At 33.7% G+C, this 24,880-nt stretch overlaps 4 protein-coding genes across 5 annotated transcripts in view; all 4 read right to left on the bottom strand.

The window, feature by feature from the left end:
* Positions 1-866: 866 nt before the first annotated feature.
* Positions 867-2,223, bottom strand: wrm2 (wurmchen 2 transmembrane micropeptide). The gene has a single exon (XM_072543952.1). It carries the CDS (start codon positions 2,221-2,223, stop codon positions 2,050-2,052), a length of 174 nt encoding a protein of 57 aa, XP_072400053.1. The 3' UTR covers positions 867-2,049.
* A 39-nt stretch (positions 2,224-2,262) lies between these two features.
* On the bottom strand, positions 2,263-9,632 carry wrm1 (wurmchen 1 transmembrane protein). The gene is made up of 3 exons (XM_072543951.1): positions 9,565-9,632; positions 9,045-9,273; positions 2,263-2,465 (listed from the first exon to the last, which is right to left on the bottom strand). The coding sequence occupies exons 2-3, from the start codon at positions 9,235-9,237 to the stop codon at positions 2,263-2,265; spliced, it is 396 nt and encodes a 131-aa protein (XP_072400052.1). The 5' UTR covers positions 9,238-9,273; positions 9,565-9,632.
* A 473-nt stretch (positions 9,633-10,105) lies between these two features.
* Positions 10,106-12,957, bottom strand: LOC140451272 (uncharacterized). The gene is made up of 4 exons (XM_072545014.1): positions 12,366-12,957; positions 11,789-12,125; positions 11,247-11,729; positions 10,106-10,817 (listed from the first exon to the last, which is right to left on the bottom strand). The coding sequence occupies exons 1-4, from the start codon at positions 12,955-12,957 to the stop codon at positions 10,106-10,108; spliced, it is 2,124 nt and encodes a 707-aa protein (XP_072401115.1).
* Positions 12,958-16,151: 3,194 nt separating this feature from the next.
* The window catches only part of LOC140449834 (uncharacterized), a 31,422-nt gene continuing 22,693 nt past the window's right edge, over positions 16,152-24,880 (bottom strand). The window contains exons 4-6 of one of the 2 annotated variants that reach the window (XM_072543199.1): positions 22,559-22,636; positions 22,414-22,500; positions 16,152-16,433 (exon numbers count right to left, since the gene is read on the bottom strand). In XM_072543199.1, coding sequence (XP_072399300.1) covers positions 16,338-16,433; positions 22,414-22,500; positions 22,559-22,636 — 261 coding nt within the window. In that variant the 3' untranslated portion in view covers positions 16,152-16,337. The remainder of the gene's footprint in view (positions 16,434-22,413; positions 22,501-22,558; positions 22,637-24,880) is intronic. The other variant, XM_072543198.1, reaches the window with a different exon arrangement.

Genomic DNA, 24,880 nt, shown 5'->3' with positions numbered 1-24,880 from the left:
AATGTTCAATATTCAACAATAATGTTTTTTTCACTTTTATAACTTTTTGAATATAATTTTCTGTCAGAAAGTGTTTCTATTTTTAATAATATTTGTTATGTCATAACTGAGTAAAGATGGTTTTCAGCATCCAATTTTTGGTTTTATTTTAATATTGTAAATATGGGAAGGTGTAATCAAGTCACCCATACACAAGGATCAAGTCTCCCGAAGTACGGGGAGACATGATTAGTTTTTCTCTATTACTAGTTTCTACAAAAACTCGTTATTTATTTTAGCAGAATATTTTTCGGGTGTATAGCACCCAAAACTTTGATAAATTTGTAATGTTCCACTAAATTATCAAGGTTCTAGATCGGTTATAAAAAAAGTTATCTGAAAAAATGTAACGGTGGGATCAAGTCTCCCCTACATTTAATAAATATGACTATCTAACTGCTTATTTGATTGTTTCATTTATATATAACGTAGATAATTTCATCATATTTCTTTCTATGTAGTAATATACGTATCCAAATTGGGATTATATGTCATATTCTTCTTTGGATCGTGGATCCCTCGCCAACAACGGTTTCATCAACCGCACCTTTCTCTTCGGAACGTAACCCCCGCGGTTGCAGAGGGATTACTGTACTGCATTAGACACTCTATAATAATTAAATTTTACTTTATTTTGTTAGACAACTATAAAGAAAGAGGAAAAAGTTGATTGGTAGTAAAACAATTACTACTGACTGTCTTGAAATGGTCTGACTATTCATTATCCTCTCACCCCCAACTTCTTAACTCTTGTCTCTTTCGACCTCTTCTTTCTCTAGTAGCCAGAGTCTGTTCCATGATAGAGTTAATGTAATAAAAGAAATGAGTAAAATTTAACATCTTTATTATTAAATATTAGAAAAGTGTAATATAAAATGTAAAAAATGGACGGATTGTAAACTAGAGATTCATAAGTCATGTAAATTTTGATTAAAAATATCAATATCTCATAATAGATTGCATTATCTTATTCTAAAATTAAGTTATTCCATCATGGACTTTCTGTAATTACTTGAATTACAAATGCAGATAAATATTTCTAAAAATGAGGTAATGCCACCTTTTTGAGATTGAACTAATAATTATTTTTGAACTATTTAAGCATAATCCTTTAAAAGGTAACTAATACTTTAAATTTACCTATAAACTATATTTGTGCACATATATAAGCACTGTTGAATAACAACATAGCCTTATTAAGGCACTGAGTAAAATATTACATCTATCAAAATAATAATATAAAATACTTTTTACCTATAAAGTTCATCAATGTTCATTACTTTATAAAACCCTTTAAAGAAAGTAGTTAAAATATATTTTTTACCTTGTTTTAAATATCGACGGCATAATTTTTTGGGAGACAAGGAACTACGATGGTATATAAATTTAGGCTTTTAGTAAAAGTTGATATATTTGTTGCCCTCTGGAACCACACAATGAGGTTTTAGGGAAGTCTTTAAAAAGTCAGACTTTGGAGTCACCAAAAGCTTTTAAAAAGGAAGGCATTTAACCAGAAAACCTCATATTAACAGAAAATAGTGAAAATTTAGTGAGAAGCCAAGCAGGTAGCAGTTTCTTTAATTAATCGTACATATAATGACAGGGTACTTCAGTATTATTAACTCCCATTCATTACTAAATATCAAAAATAAACTGCTAAACTATTTATAGCAGATAAATATGTCTATCTTCATTTGGAAGAGAAATTTCTTTTAAATTTTTATTATGAGTTTTTCACAATTCTTTCATAATTCTCTATAGCAATTACAGAGGTGAAACATTCCACTAAAAACATTTCTGACACTAAGTTACTGACTTAATAGTTTTCTTTGCTGTATAATAAATGCTAACCTGCTAATAACCTAATATTTGATGGAGTTATGTGAAATAAACAATCAGTAAAAAAGTGAAATAAAGATAAGATCTTTACTCATAGTTATGTTATTAACTTTTTAAATATCAGAATTGAGAAATTAAAATTCATATATGAAACTTTATAGGTATTATACTTTAGGCATAAGATATAGGCTGCTCATAAGTAGCATGCTGCCAAGTACCTCTATCTGGCAATGCAGTATGGCGGAGCTTACATAATTTTGGGCCCCACTTTAGCATAACCATGATAACACCAACTATAAGAAACAGTGTAATGGCACAAGTTGCGGGCCAGTACATATGAAACATTTTGGAAAATTTTTAGCTGCCTTTTTACGTGAACAAAACTTATATATCACTTTCTCGTTTCTGCAACTCTAGGTATTGGGGTGGTTGTTTTTGAGATGTAGATGCTGGTTGTGGCTGTACTGGAGGGTAGTAGACTACTTTGGGTCCTTGATGGTCTATTTGGACGTTTTGAAGTTCTGTGTAATCTAAGGAAGGTTGTTGATGAGGAGTTGAGGTCCACAACGAGATAATCCAGCGATTACCTAAAATAAGAAATATTTATTAATTTTGTTCCACATATTACATACTTCATAATTTGGGGTAATATTAGACTCAATGCTTACTTGGAATCAGCAATAAAACAAATAATCAAAATCGCAGTAAGGGGGCATTCAAGTATTACATAACACAATTGTTGACCCCTCACCCCATGTAATGCACCGTAACGTTTTTCTGTACCCCCTCCCCCTACCTAAACGTTACATATAACTTAAGTGACCATTTTTACCTAAAACCAACAATTATGTACCGAAAAGTACCAGGCAGTCAGTAAACTAACTTTGTTTTAATGGCATTTGAGGTTATAAGTAAAACCGTGGAGTTCCTAAATCTTTTGTTGATAATAATGGAAGAAGTAGGTATATAAAAAACAACTCAAGAAGTTACTACTCCTCTGTCCATCGGTTTGTCAGCCAACTTCGTCTCATTGTAGTGTACAATGCAGATAAGCTCATTTGCTCTTTTGGCAGCAAGTCGCTGTGGGATGTAAAATAGATCCTACTGATTGCATATATTCTGTCCTTGAGGTTACATTCTACACTAGTGGCCAAAATTCTGGAAACTTTACAAAAATTATCGTTTTTTTAGCAAGACTCGTCTCATGATCATGATTTATATAGTTTACCATTACAATTACATTTTTATTTTATTGTTTTATATTCCTGCATATTTTATGTATTTCTCACTCTTTTTTTATTAACATCATTATTTAATAAAATATGGAACCAGATTCAAGCGAAACGCCGAAAATCCGAGATTTGTGAATGGCAACATTGGCAATACTGTATTGCGTCAGGGTTTTGCTAGTCAGTCAACAACCCAACTGGAAGCGGTTAGGAGGCCTTTAGTACAGTTTCATGCGGCTTCCAGTGTTTATTAGTGACATCAGGTAGTTGTTACTAAGGTGATATTGTTTAATTGTCGGAGAGGAATTCATCAGCGTCGATTCAACGAAAAAGGTAACCAGAAACCCAAAAGGTGTTGACTGGTCGCCAGGAAAGAGAGCCAAAGCAATTATCCTTCGAGAAGAAGGTTACACTTATCAAGAAATAGCAAACAAATTTGGTGGTGGCGCCACAAAATCAGGTGTAATGAAAGTTTGCAAACGTGGAACGACAAAATCAGCAAAAAGATCTGGCAGAAAACCCAAAGTTAGACACTACGATGTGCGTAGAATATGCCGACTTTCTTTAGAAGATCGTCGCAGATCCGCAAAAGATATTAACGGTATTGTCAAATCAACTGGATTACAAATATCGGACCGCACTATCAGAAGAAAGTTGTGTGAAAATGGATTGCGAGCACGAATTCCTAGAAAGAAGCCGTTCCTGAACAAAAAACAGGCAAAAACGCATTGATTGGGCTTTGGCACACAGAGGGTGGACAGAAGAACAATGGAGTAAAGTAATTTGGAGTGATGAAACCAAAATCTCGATCTTTGGGAGTGACCGAGTGAAGTTTGTTTGCCGCCGACCGGGAGAAGACCTTTTGCCCCAGTATACTACGGTCACTATGAAGCATCCTGTGAGTGTCATGGTATGGGCTTGCATGACCACTAATGGAGTTGGACGTTTAGCAGTAATAGAGGGCAATATTAATTCAAAAAAATATCAGGAAGAGATGCTGCAAGCCAAACTGCTGCCGACTATCAGAGATTTGTTCGAAGGGGATGCCCAACAATGCATCTTCCAGCAGGATGGAGCGCCTTTTTATACGGCTAAGACTTTCATGGAATGGTTGAGAAACCATGATGTTACTGTTCTGCCTTGGCCTGGAAATAGTCCCGATCTAAATCCAATAGAAAATTTATGGTCAAGGCTGAAAGTCTTAGTATCACGCCGAAACCCAAGCAACAAGAGAGAACTGATAGAAGCCATTATTCAAAACTGGTTTAGAGTTATTACACCAGAAGATTTGGCTCGTTTCGTCAACTCCATGCCTAGCAGAATTAAGTCTGTCCTAAAAAACAAAGGTTATCCTACCAAATACTAATTTTGTTGATCAGTAGCGCACCTAGAATTTGCCTCTGGGGGAAAGGAAGGGTTTTGGTTGGTCACCGAAATTTTTTTTATGATGTTACCTCCATTATGAGTCCTTAAAATGTGTGAGTAACAGTGTCGGAATAGAGTCCTGGGAGGGTTTTAACCCCCAAAACCCCCCCTTGGGTGCGCCACTGTTGTTGATAATAATCATTGTACCATTTTTTAAAAATTTATAGAGGATTTTCCCCCTTAAAATAGATGTTAAATATTAAGTAGAAGCATAAACAATGTAATAAAATTATAGATAAACTTATAAATAACATAAGTCTTGTGAAAAAGAGGAATGCTGATAACAAAACTAAGTTTTGAAAAGTTTCCAGAATTTTGGCCACTAGTGTGGTCATGGACAAAAGAAATCATAATGTGTCTGCTTAAATTCTTTCAGTGGAGGTGACAAATCAATGAACAACCTTATCAGAAGTGGTAAAAACATACATGATCCTTTATTTAACTTACTAGGTACCATGATCTTGCATGGGGTTTGTAAGATTGGACAGGCTGGATCCAGGAAATCCGAAAAGACAGATTTCAATGCACTCCTCGAGCAGCAACAGCAACATTAGTCCACACATTTAATCACTTGCAAGAAATATTGTGAATCAGGGATGTGATTGCTATAACATCCCAGATTAGGTTCTACTGGATCCTGCAAGCTCCTCTATATTCCGCCAAAAACATTGTAGTTGTCAATTTTCATTTTTTTTGTTACAACATTACAGCATGAGTTCCTGAATATAACTCTAATGTATTAGCTGATCGCATTAGCTATGACTAATCTCAGGTCTGTGAGGTCTTTCAGTTACTTGGCTTTCAGCAGGAGGAACCCACCATATCACATTATGTTGTCCAAATCAGCAAAGGGTCAGATGCTAGACCAAAGTCATATGTAACACTGCAAAACTGGTTCTTAAGTCTAGTAATAAACTTCGAAATACTGTTTATAGAATCTCTAAGGACCAAACAAAGATGGAACATGAAGTTAAACAACACAAAACTAGTATCCTTCCCATTAACAGTTTTTTAATTTGTACAAAGATTTTCGAGATCCTGAAAAGTATTTCCTGCCACTTGTATAATATAATTATTTTAGTGGAGAGTAACTTAAGGCTGTTTTAGCAGTTCAAGCTCACTGTGAGTTGAAATGGACGTATCACTTACTTTTCTACACTGCTTACGCCAGACCATCTTTACTCAGTGCCGCCGGCCGACGGGTAGTTTAATGACAACAAATACATTATTCTCCATTCAAATTAGTTTTAACACGAACTAACTGACCGTACGTTCATGAGATTTGACGTCACGAAGGCGATAAACATGAAACTAAGCGCTAATGATGAGTAATACGTTTCACTATTAGATTTTAGTATTTTTTAGCAATTTTCTTCAAAGTTGGAACACGCTTTTCTCGATTAGTACTAGACACAGAAAGGTGAAACAAAAATCAACGATTACAGAAAAAAAAAACTCTTTCAAGTGATGGGCGTAAAAAGTTTCGTTATAATAGAACGTTAAACAGTATAATCCAATTTTTCAACAGAAGTTTCAAAAAAATAAAAAAAGTAAAACCATCATTTTAAAGGCAACATAATTTCGAATAACGTGTCCAAATTTCGAGACATTTTGTCGGTAAATAACAGAGAAAACACTGTCCCTAGGTTTTGGTGAACCGATAAAACAGCCTTAAATGATAACATAACTGATTGTGAAATTAAATGTGATGGTTTTAGTATCTACAGATGTGATAGATCCCAGAGAACCAGTGCAAAGTTGAGTGGTGGTAGTGTATTAGTGTTTGTTAACAACAAGCTAAAATCACAAACCAAATATATATCTTATTTCAACTAATGAAGTCAAGTTTTTGGTAGGTGGTGTTTACAGTCTACATACCTCCACAATCACCCTGCGAAGTATATAACTGGCATTGTCAAACTGTGGCAAATGTTGTTCTCAATACACTGCACAGGATATCTATGTTTTTGGTGATTAAAATCTTCCCAATGCATCATGGGAGAATGATGAGTTTGGTGTGATGGTGCATTGTCCTGCAGGCAATCCAGCTGTGAATATTGCTCAAGCTTTTGGTTTTTAAAATTGCATTAACATAATAATATTCCCAATAATCATAATGATTTTTTAGATTTAGTTTTTTCTAATGTTAGGGAGCTAAATATTTTAAAAGCAAGCAAGCGATCCCCTTGTAGATCCTAGTAGCTTAAACGTTGATGTGAAGGAAGCAATAGAAATAAGTTGGTTTATGATTTTCGGACTGGCGATTACATACCACGCAACAACTTCCTTACTTCTATCGACTGGCAGGTATGTATGGTTGATGATATTGATGTTGCAACAAAATTATTCTATAAAGTTTTTTCTATAGGAATTGCTTACTTCGCGCCATTGAAGAAATATAGAACTTCTTTTCCCAAGTGATTCTCTGCTGATTTTGAACTTCCAAACAAATTCTCCTCGGGCCTGATGGAATCTCACCGGTATTATTAAAGCACTGTCTATACTCTCTTACTATGCCTCTAAAATATCTTTATAATTTATCTCTTATGACTGGTGAGTTCCCTTCTTTCTGGAAGAACAGTTATATTGTACCCATTTTTAAGTCAGGTAAAAGGGAAGATATTGAAAAATACCGAGGAATTTGTATACAGTCAGCAATCCCAAAACTTCTCGACAAGCTAGTGACTTCTCACTTATCAAAACTAACAAATAATATAATAATACCCCAACAGCATGGCTTTCAAAGGGGGAGGAGCACAGTGTCAAACTTGTTGGTCTACCAAGATGATATATTGGGTGCCTTTGAGAGGAAGTACTTGTGGACAGCATCTATACTGACTTCTCAAAGGCATTCAATAAAGTAAATCATCGTTATTTAATCAGTACATTAGGAGCCATTGGTATAGCTGGCAAATGGCTTGATTGGTATGAGTTTTCTTGTGGGTAACACCCAGAGCATTAAGATAAATGGTGTGTTGTCTCAATATTTTGACATTCTCTGTGGGGTACCACAGGGGTCACATTGTGGTCCTCTTTGTTAACAATGTTGAGAAAGTCATTAAGTATTCAAAATTTCTCAACTTTGCTGATGATAAAGAAATTTATAAAGTCATTACTTGTCAGTATGATCAAATTCAGCTACAAGAGGATCTTAGCAGATTTAGCGATGGTGCAAACTAAATGAATTAAAATTGAACCTTGATAAGTGTTGTGTTATTACTTTTCACAGTAAGCAAACAATTTTAAATTATGATTATAGCATTGATAATACTCAGCTGTCTAGGCAGGTCTGTGTTAAGGATTTAGGTGTTTATTTTGATTGTAATTTAACTTTCGTAAGCATCTAGAGGTCACAGTAAACTGCATTTAAACAATTAGGGTTTATAACTAGAAACACTTCTCAAATTTCATGTTTTGTGTCACCAATTCTTTTTAATAGTCTTATTTGTTCCAGACTAGAATATGCAATAGTTGTATGGGGATCTTACTATCAAACATCTATGTACAAGCATCATGTTCAGCATAAATTTGGTAAACACTATCATTACTGTAGTGCTTTTCATGACCTCTCTGTTCCATACAGTTATAGTATGATAGCTGATCACTTGAAAATGGTTTCTATGAATCGGCGAAAAGATTATTTTTGCCTAATATTCCTTTACAAAATTTCTAATAATTTGATAAATTGCCATGAACTTTTAAATCGATTAGGTCTTAACACTCTTCATGGAACTAGGCTTACTTCGTTCTTTCATCTACCATTTCATCAATTTAATTATGAATACTTCAAGCCTTTTACTCATATGGTGAGACTATGTAATAGGTACCAAAGTGATCTGGACTTATTTTTCCAGTCCTTAGAACAATTTAAAAATGTGATAAAGAGACTGCTATTTGTGTGATATTAGTTTGTATTTAAGTTAATTATTAGTTTTTGTTAAACTTTACTAATTATTTTTCAATGTTATGCTTACTTTGAAAAATTTTATATATTATATTTTGTTCCAATGTAAATGGTATATCCGTTAATAAATAAATAAAAATCTTAAAAGACTGACTCTAGGGAAAAACATGCTCACTATATTTACGTTAATTCGTTCTGATGCTGACTATATTAGATTTTCTCAACAAAAACAAAATAAAAAGGACATACAATACAGTTGAGGGATTCCCTGTAAAACATAAACGAAAAGAATTGCCAACTTTTAGGAAGAAATTGGGAGATTTTAATTCCATCGTTTATTATTTAAGTAAAAAACAATGCTGCATAACCCATTGTGTGAACTGCCCTCTCGCCCTTGTAATGCATTGTAACATTTTATAAGATCCCACTCCCCCAAATTGTGATACATATTACTTAAACGACCCCTAACTTTGTTCATGGAAGCCACACTCATAAAAAAAAGTGGGCTTTAAAACCAGTACACTAGTACCTAAATTATAATTAAATACAAGTAAAACACACTTTAACTTAAGTGCACACATTAACTACAAATAATATACAATATTTACCTGTGTATCTATCTTGCCAATATTCAGAATGTCTGGAGCAGCAGCCCAAAAACAAGTTGAGCAAAAATATTGTGAGTGCAAGAATGGAGCAGATAGTAATGGTAATGTAGAATGGGGTGAAGTCACTGTATTCGTGTTTCCTGAAGTATTTATTGTTTAAATATTCGTATCTGTGATCGAGAATAGAAGACATTGCCGATCATCTATGAAGTCTTAATTTTCAGTTTTCCTAAAAATATTTGAATATGGTTGGAAATAATATATTATTTTTAAAATTAAAGTTTTTCTTTTAAACTGTAAGTTGTAATGACTAATGACCGAATTTTTAATTAGGTTTAATACACAGTTTATTAAAAGTGGGTGCGGTTTTTACGTGAATCATAGAATTATTAATTAGAAATTTAAACTATAAGAATTTTACGTATTAGATACTATAATAAACAAGTCTAGTAATATTACTATGTTTTATTTACTTCACATAATCTATTTTTTTTATTTAAAAACAAATATTTATACTTACGTTTAGAAACCTACACCTTCCAACAAAATAAACAAGCTTTTACCAAATGTCAACGTCAACACTGTTAACAACCTGTCAAATATGCCACCTGGCACATTTAGAAAATTTGTTTAGCTCATTGTCTCACCAGAGTGTATCTTTTCCCTCGATTTTTCTTTTTTGCAATATTTAACTTCACTCAGGGGCGGATGGGCAAGTAAAATTCTACCGGGAGAATAAACGACGGCGGCCCAAAATTTATATATATATATATATATATATATATATATATATATATATATATATATATATATATATATATATATATATATATATATATATATATATATATATAATATATACACATGGGAGTTTTTTTGATTTTTTTAAACTATAGAAACTTGAAACTTGGAATATAAAATACAAAGTTTGCTCTAGAAAATTCTATATTAAGATATTTAAGATATATAAATAACAAATTAATGTGTTATAAGCTATAGGTGAATGAAATATCGTTTTACATATATAGCTATCACTAAATGGTAACCTATTATTTATTATATTAATACATTAAAGCGTCCTTCATTAATTTGGTTGTTTGACCCAAACGATTAATAATTTCATCATTGTTGATATCGCTCAGTATATCATTTTCAATATTCATCAGCATGAACGACTCGAGTCTATTATCAGACAAGGAGTTTCTTAATCTATTTTTGATAAATTTTAAAGTTGAAAACGATCGTTCACATGCCACTTGCGAGATGGGCAATGAAAGTATATATTGATAAGCCAATACCAGCGTGGAATAAGCCCCCTTAAACAAATTATATTTTAAAATTGAACCGTAGCAACAAATGACACAGTTCTGACATTTGTTAGATTCGATGCACACCCTTGATTTTGTACTCTGTTTTGTTATACAGTCATCTTCGTCTACATCTGACTGTGCAGAAGAAGAGTCGTCTAACCCCACATCAAGTCTAGCATAATTTACTTCATATGAATCTTCAATTGTTAATTTAATATGTTTCCAGTTGCTTGCAAAGCTTGCTAACTCTTCTTTCAACTTTGCAGGAGTTGCAGAAGAATCAAACTGTATTAATTTTTCTGACAATATTTTTAGAGAATTCTCAGGTAGCTCACCTTTGGCGATTTCTTCAAAATTATTTGGATCTAAAATGCTCAGATCCCTACATAATTCAGCGTTGTTTGCAAATCTTCTACTGATTGATTCTACTGCAGTATCCGCAATAACGTTAAAAAAAACAATTCTAAAATTCTTAAATTCTTAAAATTCAGAAGTTTTCTCATCAAAGAATTTCTTTTTCTTTTTTGATCGAAACTCGGGCAATTGTTCTTCAATAAAAAATTCGAAGTCTCTCCTTTCAAAAGAGAGTTTAGCCCACCCTACAAATTTATCTGCAGATGCTTCAATGTCTGGAAAATTTCGTTGCATTTTTTTTAAACTCAGTATAGAATCATTAACCATAAAGTTACATTTTAATAAATCTAACCCTGTTGTCTGAATATATCTTGATAAAGGGCCTGTTATAGAGAACAGTTTTAAGAATATGTGCCCAATTAAAATATTTTCGTATTTCAGTAATTGTGCTTTGTAATTTGCAGCAGTCGCTCTTGCATCTGGCTTAATTTTTTGTGAATTTTCAATTGTATTAAGAATGTCAATTAAATCAACGTACAGTGCTTTATTAGGTTCATTAAAATTACCAAAAATTTTACTGAGCGCTGCTTCCTTTGACCACCAACGAGTTTCTCCTATCAACTGAAGTTTCTGTGATCTAGCATTGTTGCCAATGTCCAACCAGTAACCCATGCGTTGATGAGATTCTTTAAAAAATGCTGCTATACAATTCAGTAATGAAAAAAATGATGCGGCCTTAATGTGGGATTTAAAAATGTCTGTCAGAACAAGATTTAAAATATGCGCATAACACCAAACATGAACATGATTTGAATTTTCCTGGACCATGAAACTGGAGAATCCCGAATATCTCCCTTGCATATTAGCCGCCCCATCAGTAGAGTCAGCAATACAATTTTTTTCATCCAAACCATTTTTTACCAGTATGTCATGAATCATGGTATGGAATCCCTTCCCTGTTGAATTGTGACAAGGAACAACTGCAAGAAGGCGTTCGTGAATTGTTCCGTTGTAAACATACCTGAAATAAAATAAAATAAGCAAAGGTGAAGATTTTATTATACTTACAATTTAACATACCTTGTTACAACTGAACATTGGTCTGTTACTGAAATATCTTGAGTGCTGTCTATTTCTATAGAGAACATAGTGGCAGTCTGTATCTCTGAAGAAATCTTCTTTTGAATAATTTCTGTGATTATGACAATGATTGAATTTACAGTAGTTTTTGACAAAAATGTGTAGAAATTTCCAGCTCGACGTTTGATTTTTCTATTGTGATAACTTTTGCTTTTTTTAACAATGGCGTCCAAATGTTTCTTCAAAATAACATCAAATTTCGATAAAAGTAAGATTATTTCCAAAAAATTACCATGATCTAGGTTTTCATTTTCTAGATTGTATGCAGCTTCATTTGCTGTGCCCCGATAAGAAAGTCCTCGTTTGCCAATTAGTTTTATAACATCAATAATAACATCCAAAACGTGCCGATTGCTTGCAACTTTTTTATTTCTCATTTCAACAACGTTTCCAAAAAGTATTTTTTCAATTGTTTGATTTTTAATATACATGAAATATGTTTCGCAGTTTTTTCCATGACTGATTGAACTTTCATGCTCATTTATTCGCTGATATACATGTTTCCAATCAGACATACCCCTTGCAAAAGCAGAACTTTGATCTTTATTACTCTCAACTGAATAAGCAAGACAAATTGTGCAGAAAAGTGCCTTTCTTTCTTCACTATAGCTCAACCATTTCCTTTTTGTTTTATTATTACGTGTAAACGCTTTTTCCACATTGAAAGGTATATCTTTTTGGGCGACAGGTACCTTTGGATGGAATTCAAAAAATAGCTGTAATTTATTGGGATCCGGACGGTCGAAGAAATTGCCAGATTCTGTCTCTTCCGGCTGTCCCAGCTTTAGTAGCGCCTCTTCGTCTTTAAGTGCCTTTTTTACATTAGCTTCACTATCGCTTTCATCACTTGTCTCTATGTCGTCGTCCGAGTCCTCTGACAGCTTTAACTCAGTTTCAAATTTAGTTTCTGAAACCGGTAAATTTTCTTCGGATTTTTGCTCTTGCTCTTGTTTTTCCGTGTTAATATCACTTTCTACCCCTGAAGTTGAAGGAACAGAATAACTGTTGAGCAAATTATCCAAAGAGTGACATTTTTTTGCTATTTCACATCTTTTTTTCTTCTCCCTTTCTAGTTTTTTTTCTTGTCCTCCTTTTCGTTTTGGTGGCATTGGTATTTGATTTTTTATTCACTTAGTATATTGGTTCTGACGGCTATCATACAAGCAGTTTTCGTCCTAACGTAACAAATTTCATAATTATTGAACAGCTAGAATAGGCGCTTTTTGAGCATGTTTATACAGAGTATTTCATAACTATACCTACAAACCTTTAAACGTGGTAGGAGACATCACAACCAACATTCTTGCTTTATAAACAAACGCCCAAAAACGATTTGTTTGCGAATTAGACGTAAAAAAACACTTGAAAGCAATAGATTTTTACAAAATTTTATAGTTTTTTACAGAACTTAACAATACTACAAAACACTAAAAGTAAGTAAATTTTTTGTTTGGGAAAGAAGATGAAACAGGATGTACGAGAATTTATTTTAATCGAATGATTTAAACAGAAAGCTTGCACCTGCCTAATTTATTAATGTGTTTATTTAAAAAAAATACGAACTTTTAGTACAGAATAACACCTTGTACTGTTTATCCGCGACTTTCTGGACACGGTGTATAGTGTTGAAACACCCTGTATAGTAAAAATTATTTTAAATAATTATTTCCTACCTTAAACTTCCACTCTAATAAATCGGCTTAAGTAATATATAACGTTATTGGTTAATTTAGAAGTAGGTAAATGTTTATTATTATCCTTCTACGCCACTATTCAACTAATCCCGAAGTAAAAGCGCACGTCACATAATAATTCGTGTCTTTTGGAACCGGAATAACTTCAGTGAAACAGTCAGAATTCGTGGCAAACAGTTGGTCAGTGAGAGAACAATAATACAGTCATCAGTATTATCCTCTTTACTCGTGCTGATCGACTTTCGCTGAGAGTTTCTGACGGTTCGTCGGCTGGAACAAACCCTATAATAAATACCACCTACATACTTTGTGATTTAAACCATTGGCGTACCAGAAAAATAAAATAAAAAGTTTTTCTACAGACAAAAATTGAAATAAACGATTAATTTATAAAAATATGTTATGTACATAATAATGAAGAAAATAAAATAAAGAATAATGGTTTATTGGCCTTTACTAATGCTAATAATTCGGCTCTAACCATATCTTCTGTAAAGACTATGCCAGAATTCATGCAGTTGAAAAATTAAGGGTTTAGGTCCGCGCGTGGCAGCCCACAAACGACGGCCCACCGGGAAAATTCCCGGTATCCCGGTGGGCCCATCCGCCCCTGACTTCACTTATATTGTAATTCGGTATTCGGCCAAAGTGAAATATTCGGTTTAAATTTAAATGTTTTCGAAACTTAAATTCTAGTATTTTCAAAGATACCAATAAACATACATTTGAATGCCAAGGGACATTAATAATAGAATACTATGGTAACTTTCAGAAAATATATGGGAGCAAATATCAACAGCCAGTGTAACCCAAACAAAGAAATTTTCATCAAGAATCTAACAAGCGAGGAAAACACTTATGAACATAAAAACATTTTTTTAAGATCAGACTGTAGTACAGACACAATATATTCAGTGGCGGCTGGTGTGGTAAAATTTTGAGTAGGCCAAGCCAGCAAATTACATAATAGCTATGTGTAATCAGTGACGGATCCAGAGGGAGGGGTCACGAGGTCATGACCCCCCCTAACTAATTTTTTAATGATTTCTCTGTTCATTTTAACTTCTGCGTTGTATCTAATTTTTGCGATTTTTGATTTTTCATCTAGCAAATCGCGAATAGAAAACACCCTCTTCTGTATATCCTTAATTAAAGGACAGGAAATTACTTAAATGTTCCTTGCAACTGGAATGTTTTTTTAAGGATGCAGGCATATTTTTTAAATCAGAGTATCCTTCACAATTCCATACACATTTCTTATTAGAAAATAACAAACACGGCCAACAATATAGTCTGTTTTTCGTAATACTTCCAGAAAACCATTTGTAGACATCATACTAAGAGCAATTAAAAGTACGCACCTTTTTCCCATCTTTTTGGTCAATACGCAATGTTGGAGTAGGGCTTACATTCATAATAGGATTTTATTTTCTATCATTTTTATATATCAGTTATAAAACAATCTCACATATATAAGTTGCATACAATCAGGCGATATAGAAATCATGCAAATGAGATTTTTTTTCTTCGAATTTTACGAATTTTTTAAAATTTATTTGGGCAACCGTGCACTTGTTTGCAATTGTGTTGTTTGTTTAAAAATATGTTACAATTATAGATTATGTTACATATTTTTTTATCATAATTTAATAGAGAATTTATATTACAATTCGATAATTACGTTACAAGTGACAACGATGGTCGTTGTAGGCCCGATCGTCTGGTACCTAAACAGCAAGCATAAACACGACAATATAAAATCGTTGTCCGGCAAGCTGCTTAACTTCAAACGCTTTTTGTACGGGAATGTTATGTGAGCTGGGTCGGCCAGTTCCGATCGGGCCTATTAATGATATTTAAAATGCCTGAATACGATTCGATGCTTTCTGTGGTAATATAATAACATAGTTGTTTTAACGGACGCTAACGTATTGAGTGATTTAGTACATTTAAAAGTTATTTACATGCATTAACATAATTTTTGAATATATGTTTTTCAATTTTAAAGCTCTTAAAATTATTGGGTAGGCCCGGCCTATCCTGCCTACCCCCAAAAGCCGCCACTGAATATATTGCTAAAGCATTCTTTAGCAATATAGCTGTGGTATAGAGTTTAGAATCCGAATGATCAGATGTGACGTTTTCTCTGTGAAAATTGAACAATGGATTCTAAAAACAGAAAATGCCGTTGAGATGTTTCTATACAGATGTATGCCGAGGATTCATTGGGTACAAAAAATTACGAACAATAAGATACTTTAGCGCATGGGTAAAAAAATCATCATCAGATCATGTGTTGAGAGGTGCAATATATTGATTACTCCGAATCATATTGGAAGGTAAAGTACAGGGCAAAAGATTAGTAGGAAGACGCCATAACTCGTAGCTGAAAGACCTGTGGAGATGATTTGACCGCTCGTCCGCAGAAATCTTTCGTGCAGCAGTTTTCAAAGTTACAATTTCCTTTTGGATCGCCAACCTTCGAAAGGAGATGGTGCAATAAGAGAAAGAAGTCCATAGTATGAACAAATAAATAATTAAAAATAATACATAAAATACTAAATGACATTTTAAATTTGAAATATTTATTATTAAAAAATTACAATACATAATAAAAATTCTAACCTGTTGGGTATTTTATAAAAGTGTATAAAATATTGAAATAAAAAAAATTACAAATAGTTCTATATAGTCGTATGAAGAGTAAGTAAAAAAGCGAAAACATTTATAATCATTTCTAAAATAGCATAAATAGCATAAAAATAAATCTTTTATCTTCTTCCATGTTTCTTTACTTAAAATCTGGTAGACTCTGCATCCAAATCGAAGTTCAATCTTATCTGAGGTATTGCCATTTTGTTAGACGGAGGACATTCGTATTCAACTTTTGACTGAAAAGAAACATTATTAAAGCAAACATAATATATTTTTCACCGAAAAAATTGAAATTTAATTCAACGCCAACTTTGCGGTAAGCTCAATGTTAAAGAATAGCTAATAAACAAATTCCAATACCTTTTTATACACTGCGCGTCACGAAAAAGAGGCTACCTAGAATTTTGTAAGAATTTTTCAATAACTTTAAGTTTATACAATTCATTCTATTGTAACTAAATTTCCACAATGCAGAAACACTTTAAGCGTCTTTTAGGCACCGACAAACGGTGTCGACAAAATGCACGTGTTGTTTGTACCTTATTTTTCATGGAATATGGCTATTCTGTTTTTCAAAAACCTTTCACTAGTGTACAGTTGTTTGAAGAATAAACTTGTGCAATTTTTAAATTTAAAACTAGGGCTGAGAGATTCGTTAGATCTGTTCAAATTGTTACTTTGATTAATAATGGAATGAGTCAAAGAGAAGTGGCCAGACAGCTTGGAGTCAGTCGTTGTATGGTCCAAAAAATTTACCAACGATTCGTAGAGACTGGATCTCACGAACGACGACCAGGATCAGGCCCGAGAAGAATCACGACGGCCAGAGAAGACCGTTCTTTACAACGCACTTCTTTGCAATATCGGTTCTTTACGGCTAGATCAATCCAAAATCATTTTCAAAAAGTGCTTAAAGTCTACCGCTCACGGGTGGACTTTAAGCACTTCTACTGTGAGAAGAAGGTTGAGGGAATTTGGTCTAAGGGCTCGCTGTCTAGCAACAGGACTTTTGTTAACAGCAGCACATTGACAACGCCGACTATAGTTTGCTAGAGACCACGAGCATTGGACGATAGAAGATTGGAAAAATGTTTTGTTTAGTGATGAGTCCAGGATGGCTCTTTATGGCTCAGATGGTCGCATCAAAACATACAGAAGACGTGGGGAACGATATACTGCTTGTGTTCGACGTACGTGTTGCTTTTAAAGGAGGTTCGGTAATGTTTTGGGCAGACATTTCATTCGACGGCCGTACTGATCTCATATTTATTGATAGAGGAGCGTTGAATACACACAGATATATTACCGAAATTCTAGATCCAGATCTATTCAGAATTCAGTAATTCACAATAGAGGTGGTAATACATAGTATTAATAATCACGACTTAATTGTAATTTTATAAAGAAAACCGAAAAAATGTACAATGTTATTTTTTTTATTTTCCAATAAAATCATTATTTTGGAAGAAGTTATTTTTTGGCATTTGTTATTTAAAAAATGATTGCATACTGCTTTAGAACATATTCTTAAACATTACACAAACATCTAATGACAATCACTTTGTGGTACGATTCGTAAAAATTAAAAAATGGCAAACATTTTTGGTGGCCTATTTTTCGTGACGCGCAGTGTATATAGCATGCAACCTGTTCGAGATCACCAAGACGAGGACATAGCTTTTATTGAAGAATTCGACGAGACAAACAAAGAAATAATATATCCCACATCACCAAGTGAAATAAGTGACCTGATCAGAAAAAAATCACCAAAAAAGCACCTGGTTCAGATGAAATTACTAACAAAGCTCTGAAGTACCTTCCTTCGAAAGCAATTGTATATTTGACAAACATAATAAATACAATACTAAGATACAGGCTCTTCCCAAACCGATGGAAGGAAGCCCATGTAATCATGATACCAAAAGCCAGGAAAGAACCATATATATCGGCAAAATTTCAGGCCGATTAGCTTACTTCCAGCAGTCAGTAAGATAGTAGAGCGAGTCACCAATACCAGACTACAACTAGAGACAGACAGCTTAGGACTAATCCGAGAAGCACAATTCGGATTCCAAGCTCAACATTCTAGCAAACTACAAGTACTCAAGTACTCAGACTTACAGAATACATAACAGCTGGATTATTGTCGTTAGCCACGACAAGCAATATACAGGAGCAGTCTTCCTGGATGTAAGCAGATCCTTCGACAGAGTGTAGCTTGAAGGACTGATATACAAAATGAGAGATTATGAATGTAAATGAAGAATGCCAGACAAATATAGACTCCTAATGGAACAGAATAAAGGAACACATTGAAGCAGCAGCGAAAAAAAGAGATAGGAACAGAAATTTGTGCCCGTAGAAATCATTGGTTTGAAGATGAATGCAAGAAAGCAACAAAAGAAAAAAAAAATGAAGCCTACAGAAAGATGACCCGACGAATTAGAACAACTGTAGATAACTACCAGACAAAGAGAAGAGAAGAAAAGGGGATACACAAAAGAAAAAAACGAAACCACCTAAATGAGGAACTTAAATATATAGAAAACCTCAACAGAGAGAAAGAATTCAGAGCATTCTATAAGAAAGTTAACATCAACAGAAAATAATTCAAGGCAACCACAAGACAATGCAGAAGTCAGAATGGCGACCTGTTAATAGGTGGAACCTATTACTGGAAACAAGGAAAGATGTATTGAATAGATGGGTGGAATACTTTAACCAGGCACTTAATATTAGAGGAAGAAGAGGAAAACCTGGAAGACGAAAGAGATGAGGTAAAGGGAACAGACGAGAGGGCAGAGGAACCACCAACGATTCTTAAAGTTAAAGATGCAGTTAAAAAACTAGCCAGAAACAAATCTCCCGGAATAGATAATCTCCCAGCAAAACTATATAAACAAGGTGGCCATGATACCATAATGACATTACAACAGCTTATAAAAAAAATATGGACACAGAAATTCCTCTCCAATGATTGGAATATTGGAATACTTTGCACCATACACAAAAAATGAGATATCTTTGAATGCTCTAACCACAGAGGAATTACGCTTCTAAATGCAGCGTATAAAATATTTTCCACTGTTCTATGTCATCGTATGGCACCATATGCAGAACGGATAGTAAAAAAATACCAGGCTGGTTTCAGAGGTGGCAAATCGACAATTCATCAGATTGCAACCCTGAAACAAATTTTGGAAAAAACACTGGAATATAGCATTGGTTCTCATCACATATTTATAGACTACAAAGCAGCCTACGACTCTCTGAATAGAAGAGAAATGTTCAAAGCAATGAAAGAGCTAGGAATACCAAATCAGTTGGTAAATTTAACAAAACTCACTCTTGAAAAATTAAATGTAGAGTTCAGGGGGAACTGTCTGAACATTTTAAAACAAATAACGGGCTGCGCCAGGGAGACCCTCTCTCCTGTATACTGTTCAATCTGGCTCTGGAAAAAGTAATACGTATGTCACAAATCACAACCACTGGTTCAATATATAATAAATCAGTGCAAATCCCGACCTATGCTGATGATATCAATATTGTTGGGAGAACGGAAAACACTGTACGAGAGGTGTATGTAGCATTAAAATAATCAACTACAAAAATGGGTTTAATAGTAAATACCAACAAAACAAAGTATATGAAAATAAGCATGCAACCACAAATACTACGGCCACTTGTTATAGAAAACGACGTCATCGAAGCAGTGAACGAATTTGTATACCTGGGAGCGCTCTTTAACACTGAAAATAATACTACCGCAGAGATAAACCACAGAATTTGCACGGTCAACCGGTATTTTGGGCCCAATCTTCTCCTTCATTCCAAAATATTTTGAGAAATACAAAAATAAAACTCTATAAAACAATAATACGCCCAGTCCTAACATATGGTTCAGAGACCTGGACTTTAACAAAAAATAATAAAAACATGTTAGGATATTTCGAAAGAAAAGTACTAAGACGAATTTATGGAGCAGTGAATGACAATGGAGTGTGGAGAAGACGATACTACTTCAAACTTTATAGAATATATGAGGAACCTGATATTGTAAAATATATTAAGATAAAACGTCTGAGATGGGTAGGGCATGTAATGCGGATGGAACAAAATTACCCAGCTAGAAAAACGCTCCTTGATAGACCCATTGGTCAGAGAAGAAGAGAAAGACTTAGAACAAGGTTCCGTGATAAAATCGATGAAGATATGAGAAATATGGGAATACGTACTTGGCGGAGACAGGCGATGGATAGGGACGACTGGAGAAAAATTCTTGAACAGGCTAGGACCCACGTATTGTTGTAAAGCAAGAATGATGATGATGGTGATGAGTTCATGAATACAGCAGGGCCATTACGAAACTCATCTCCTTGTTCCTAAGCGACCGGAGATTCAGTATACCTATGGGAACAGTTTTATCTGAATACGGCATCCTTTAAGCTGGATTACCACAGGGGGTAGTCTTATCCCACCTTCTGTATAGCATATTGTAATGAACATGCTTATTTCGACGTATCCCAACCGGTTGCATCTCGAGACGATGCTCTGTGTTCGAGAATGTTCATGATCTATCGACCGGCGGACAGATCGAGGCGCTGATACAAGCAAAAAAGATGTGGACTATTCCAGAATATTCTAGTACATAATAACTTTTAATAGTATATACTATAATATAAAATAGTATATATAAGCTGCGCTGATATTAGTTTAGATTAGTTGATCAAATATTATCGTGCTGCAAACTTATAAATAAATATATTTATATAAATTAGAACCGCTCGTTTTATTTAAAAACGCTACAGTTGGTGTTACGGTGTGAAGTAATTTAAAAATAAATTCAGCAGTGACTTTTGTAAAAGGCTTTTGAATTTTTTAAAAGTATTATTCGTCGGCAACATCCGCGTAATTCGGTAGTGATCTTTGTAAGAAAGAACATTTAAAAAAGTACGTGTGTGCCTGACCAAAGATGCGGCTTGCAGAACTATCCATAAAACAGTTACGTGGACAACTAGAAGAACTGGATGAAGACTGCAGCAGGTCCAAGAATATCCTTCAAGAACGACTAAAGGATCTTCTCAACAAGAATGGAGATGACCTACATACATTCCATTTTCAATCAGCAGAAGAAGCAGTTTTAACCTTTTTTTACGGCTTATGGGTATATCAATTTTCATGATTTTTGTTGATATTTGCTGATATGTTTTCTGACTTATGTTTTCCTGATGTCTGAGAGAAATGTTTGTTAAATTTATTTAATCTTGAGTTGCTTCATGGGTTTCAGGTTAAAACTCATTGGCACCCATTTTGTTTTACTGGTTAGCTGTATTTCGTGTTTCTTGTTTTCCTTTGGCAAAACGTTATATTTTGTTATCTAATTATTATCTATCATTTATCAATTTGTCTATAATCTGTACTTTTCTATCATCTATATCCTTACCCACGCCCAATGAAGCTCCCAAAGTGAGCAACGTGGTCTTCTTTAAGTAGTGAAAACGAGAAGCGCTTTACCTATTGTCTTTTTTACTTTTTGTCAGCTTTTTCGTTACAAAATGGCTACTGATGACAAATCGCCTATAGAATTAATAAATTCTCCAAAAATTGCTGTAAACTTTAAACCGAAGGATAAAAAAGGATTTTTTTGTGTGAGGAGATGGTGTTTTGTAGTTAAGCTGGATTTATAGTTTGACGGACTGTAAACGTAGACGCACTGGAAAAAGATCAACATAGAATTTTGTATACTCTTATTTATAAATGAGCGTAAACGCATGACCAAACGTGAGTGAAACGGACTGAAATTTAAGAGTTGACCAACTTTCATCTTTTACAGTGGGTTACTTGCGTCTGATTAATCAAAAGGAAGAATTTTGTGCTGTCAACCAAAGTGAACTGTGTGGCCCGCCCTCCATTTTGTAAAGTTGTTTATCAACATATTCGAATTTTGATTTTGTTAATTATTTGTTACAATGGACAAGAATTTATAAAATAATAATAATAAAAGGATATCATTGGTCACCAACTCTAGCTACTGGTTCTACTCATGCGCAAAAATTCCACTACGTCGATTTATAAATTGAAATAATATTTACAGTCCGTTTGTTACGTCTCCAGTGCGTTTACGTCTACAGTCCGTCAAACTATAAATCCAGCTTTATTTGAAATACAGACAACCCTACCGGATATTCAAAATCATTTAACATTTATACTCACAGTTGGGGTCAATTTTCTAGCAGGCTCATATCTAGCACTCGATTTAATACTGGGTGAAACAATTTTACTTGAAGACCTACTAATCGACTAAAAATTAAAAATAAAAATATTGGTGACAATGCATTTGTTTATTTAAAACACTTACCCTTAAATCGGGTGTGGATCTTGCTATGGAAGATAACTTAGAAACTCCACTAACTGCAGTAGAGCTATTAGGTGGGTGCTAAAAATTTGATATCATGATATTAACTTTATAATTTTTTCTTTTTTCACAACTATAGTTACTATAATTACTCAATCGTGGTGTTTCACCTTGACATGGTAATGGGTTTAAGTTGTAGCACATCAAACGGGACAGTGTTTGAGGTACACAAAATGAACGAGGCCGCGTTGCTCAGAATCGTAACATTAACAATAAAAGATTAACGAAAACCAAAAAAGAAAAAGACGAATATAATGTCAACTTGATTTGATAAAGCCAGAACACAAATAAAATATTTTAATCTGAAGAACGAACAATATCTACAAGTATATGTCGAATTCAACCTTTAACAACAAAAATGTATAGAGGACAAAAATTAATAGCAGTCTAACAGTAATAAAACTTTACATTATTTTAGATAAAATTTTACATTATCTAGAAGCAAATTGCTAAATTTTTCTTTGGTCATTATACGTAACAAATTTAGAACACAAGTTAAACAAACATTTTTTGGTTATTAACCCTCTATCACTCGCACCTCAAAAAATTACGCCATCAGTCGCGTGTTAGATTTGAACTAACAACAACTGCTGTCGGCTATAAGATAATAGGATAATAAGATAAGATAATACTCCCACCATTATTTAACTTAGTCTTATACTAGTCTTCATAGGAGTACTCCTGGTTGCAGAACCCAAAAGAAGCAATATTTCTAAAATTATGGAGAAATATTTAAAAATGTTTTTTCTAGCGGTGCGAGTGATGGAGGGTTAAACATAATAAATTTACAACACAATTAAAATAAACAATTTTCGTCTAACCTTCTCTTGTTAAACGACCTAATTAAGTGTGATTGTATACAAAATAACTAAAAATTTATCATTTCACAAAATTAATAAAAAATTAAAATTATTATCTAGGAAATACCGATAACAAAAACAGAAAAACGAGTTAGTCGATTCTCAATAAATTAAAGTTAAATTAAATACGAAGTAATACAGTCGAACCCGCTTTTTGGAATAGCTTTCGTGCCAAGAAATAATATTCCTATAACCGGGATATATTCTAATAACCGATCATTAACGTGTGGGTTTGTTTAACTATATCTACTGCAATTAAAGATGTACCATTCTGCACTAAATTATTCTTTACTTTTTAATATTGATAATTGATATCCAAAGATAAAGATGCTTTCAAACACTGAAACAATAAACAATCGCCTATAAATCGAAAAGCTGGTAACGGCGGTACGCCGTTGAATTCAACCTGATTTCTTAAGATTTCATTCGGGAATGATTTAAAAAAAATCATCTCCAGGATCTGATTCACACAACCTTGGATCTCGAACAGCCCCCCGCTCTCATGATTCTTACCTAGCGAGCGATTGGTTGAGCTCAGAGGCTTCTGACAGAGGAATGTGGCAAATATATAGATGCACTTTTAATTCTCACGTCGTTCTTAATTGAAAATTCCAATATAACTTTGTGTAAACAGCAAGTGGATGTTTATCCTACTCCAATAGAACTAAAGTGTTTTTTTTTTTCTAAAACTCTATATGTTTTTTGAATCGTTGCAAAGTCAAACGGATTAGGGAAAAGTCATCAGACCGTTGCATCGGGACAGAAACCTACATTAGAGGATGACTTGGATACTCTTACAGAAGACACCGACAACATTGAAGTATTAGAGCAATGCTTATCTAGAGCTCAACTGACTAAACCAGAACTATTTTACGATATTCTAAAAAACTAAAAAACCACCAGAAGATGTCGGAAAATGATATAAGAAACTAAAAAGTGCGGCTCAATGGAAAAATACTCCAGGTCAAAAGATTTAACCTAGCTTAATTTTTTTCCTGGCATACTTTTTTACATTCTTCTTTTTGACTTTTTTACTTTTCCCTAATAGTTCTTATGCACTATCCATTACTGTTCCTCTAACTATTTACAGCCTAGGAAAATTAATTTCGGCTATGATTGTCATATTTAAGGGTATTAGTTTTTAGGACAGTTTGGTAATTCTTTATGTTAAAATTACAGTATTTTTATGCAAATGAGCTGAATGACTTCGGCCAATTGCCTTTTAAGTGGTTGCTCAATAAATAATAATACTTATTGAAGTTATACTTCTATACGCACGGTCGGCGTTGGAAATTTGCACGAGAGTGAATCTGTGAAACCATTACATATGTAAGATAATGGGTAAGAGAGAGACATAAGATATATTTTCTCTCTCTTCCTCTCTCGAGAATAAAAATGTTCCTTT

The sequence above is a fragment of the Diabrotica undecimpunctata genome, chromosome 9 (assembly GCF_040954645.1).
Source record: "Diabrotica undecimpunctata isolate CICGRU chromosome 9, icDiaUnde3, whole genome shotgun sequence".
NCBI classification, from domain to species: Eukaryota; Metazoa; Arthropoda; class Insecta; order Coleoptera; family Chrysomelidae; genus Diabrotica; species Diabrotica undecimpunctata.
The sequence above is the reverse complement of the archived record's forward strand: the minus strand, read 5'-3'. Positions and strand labels throughout refer to the sequence as shown.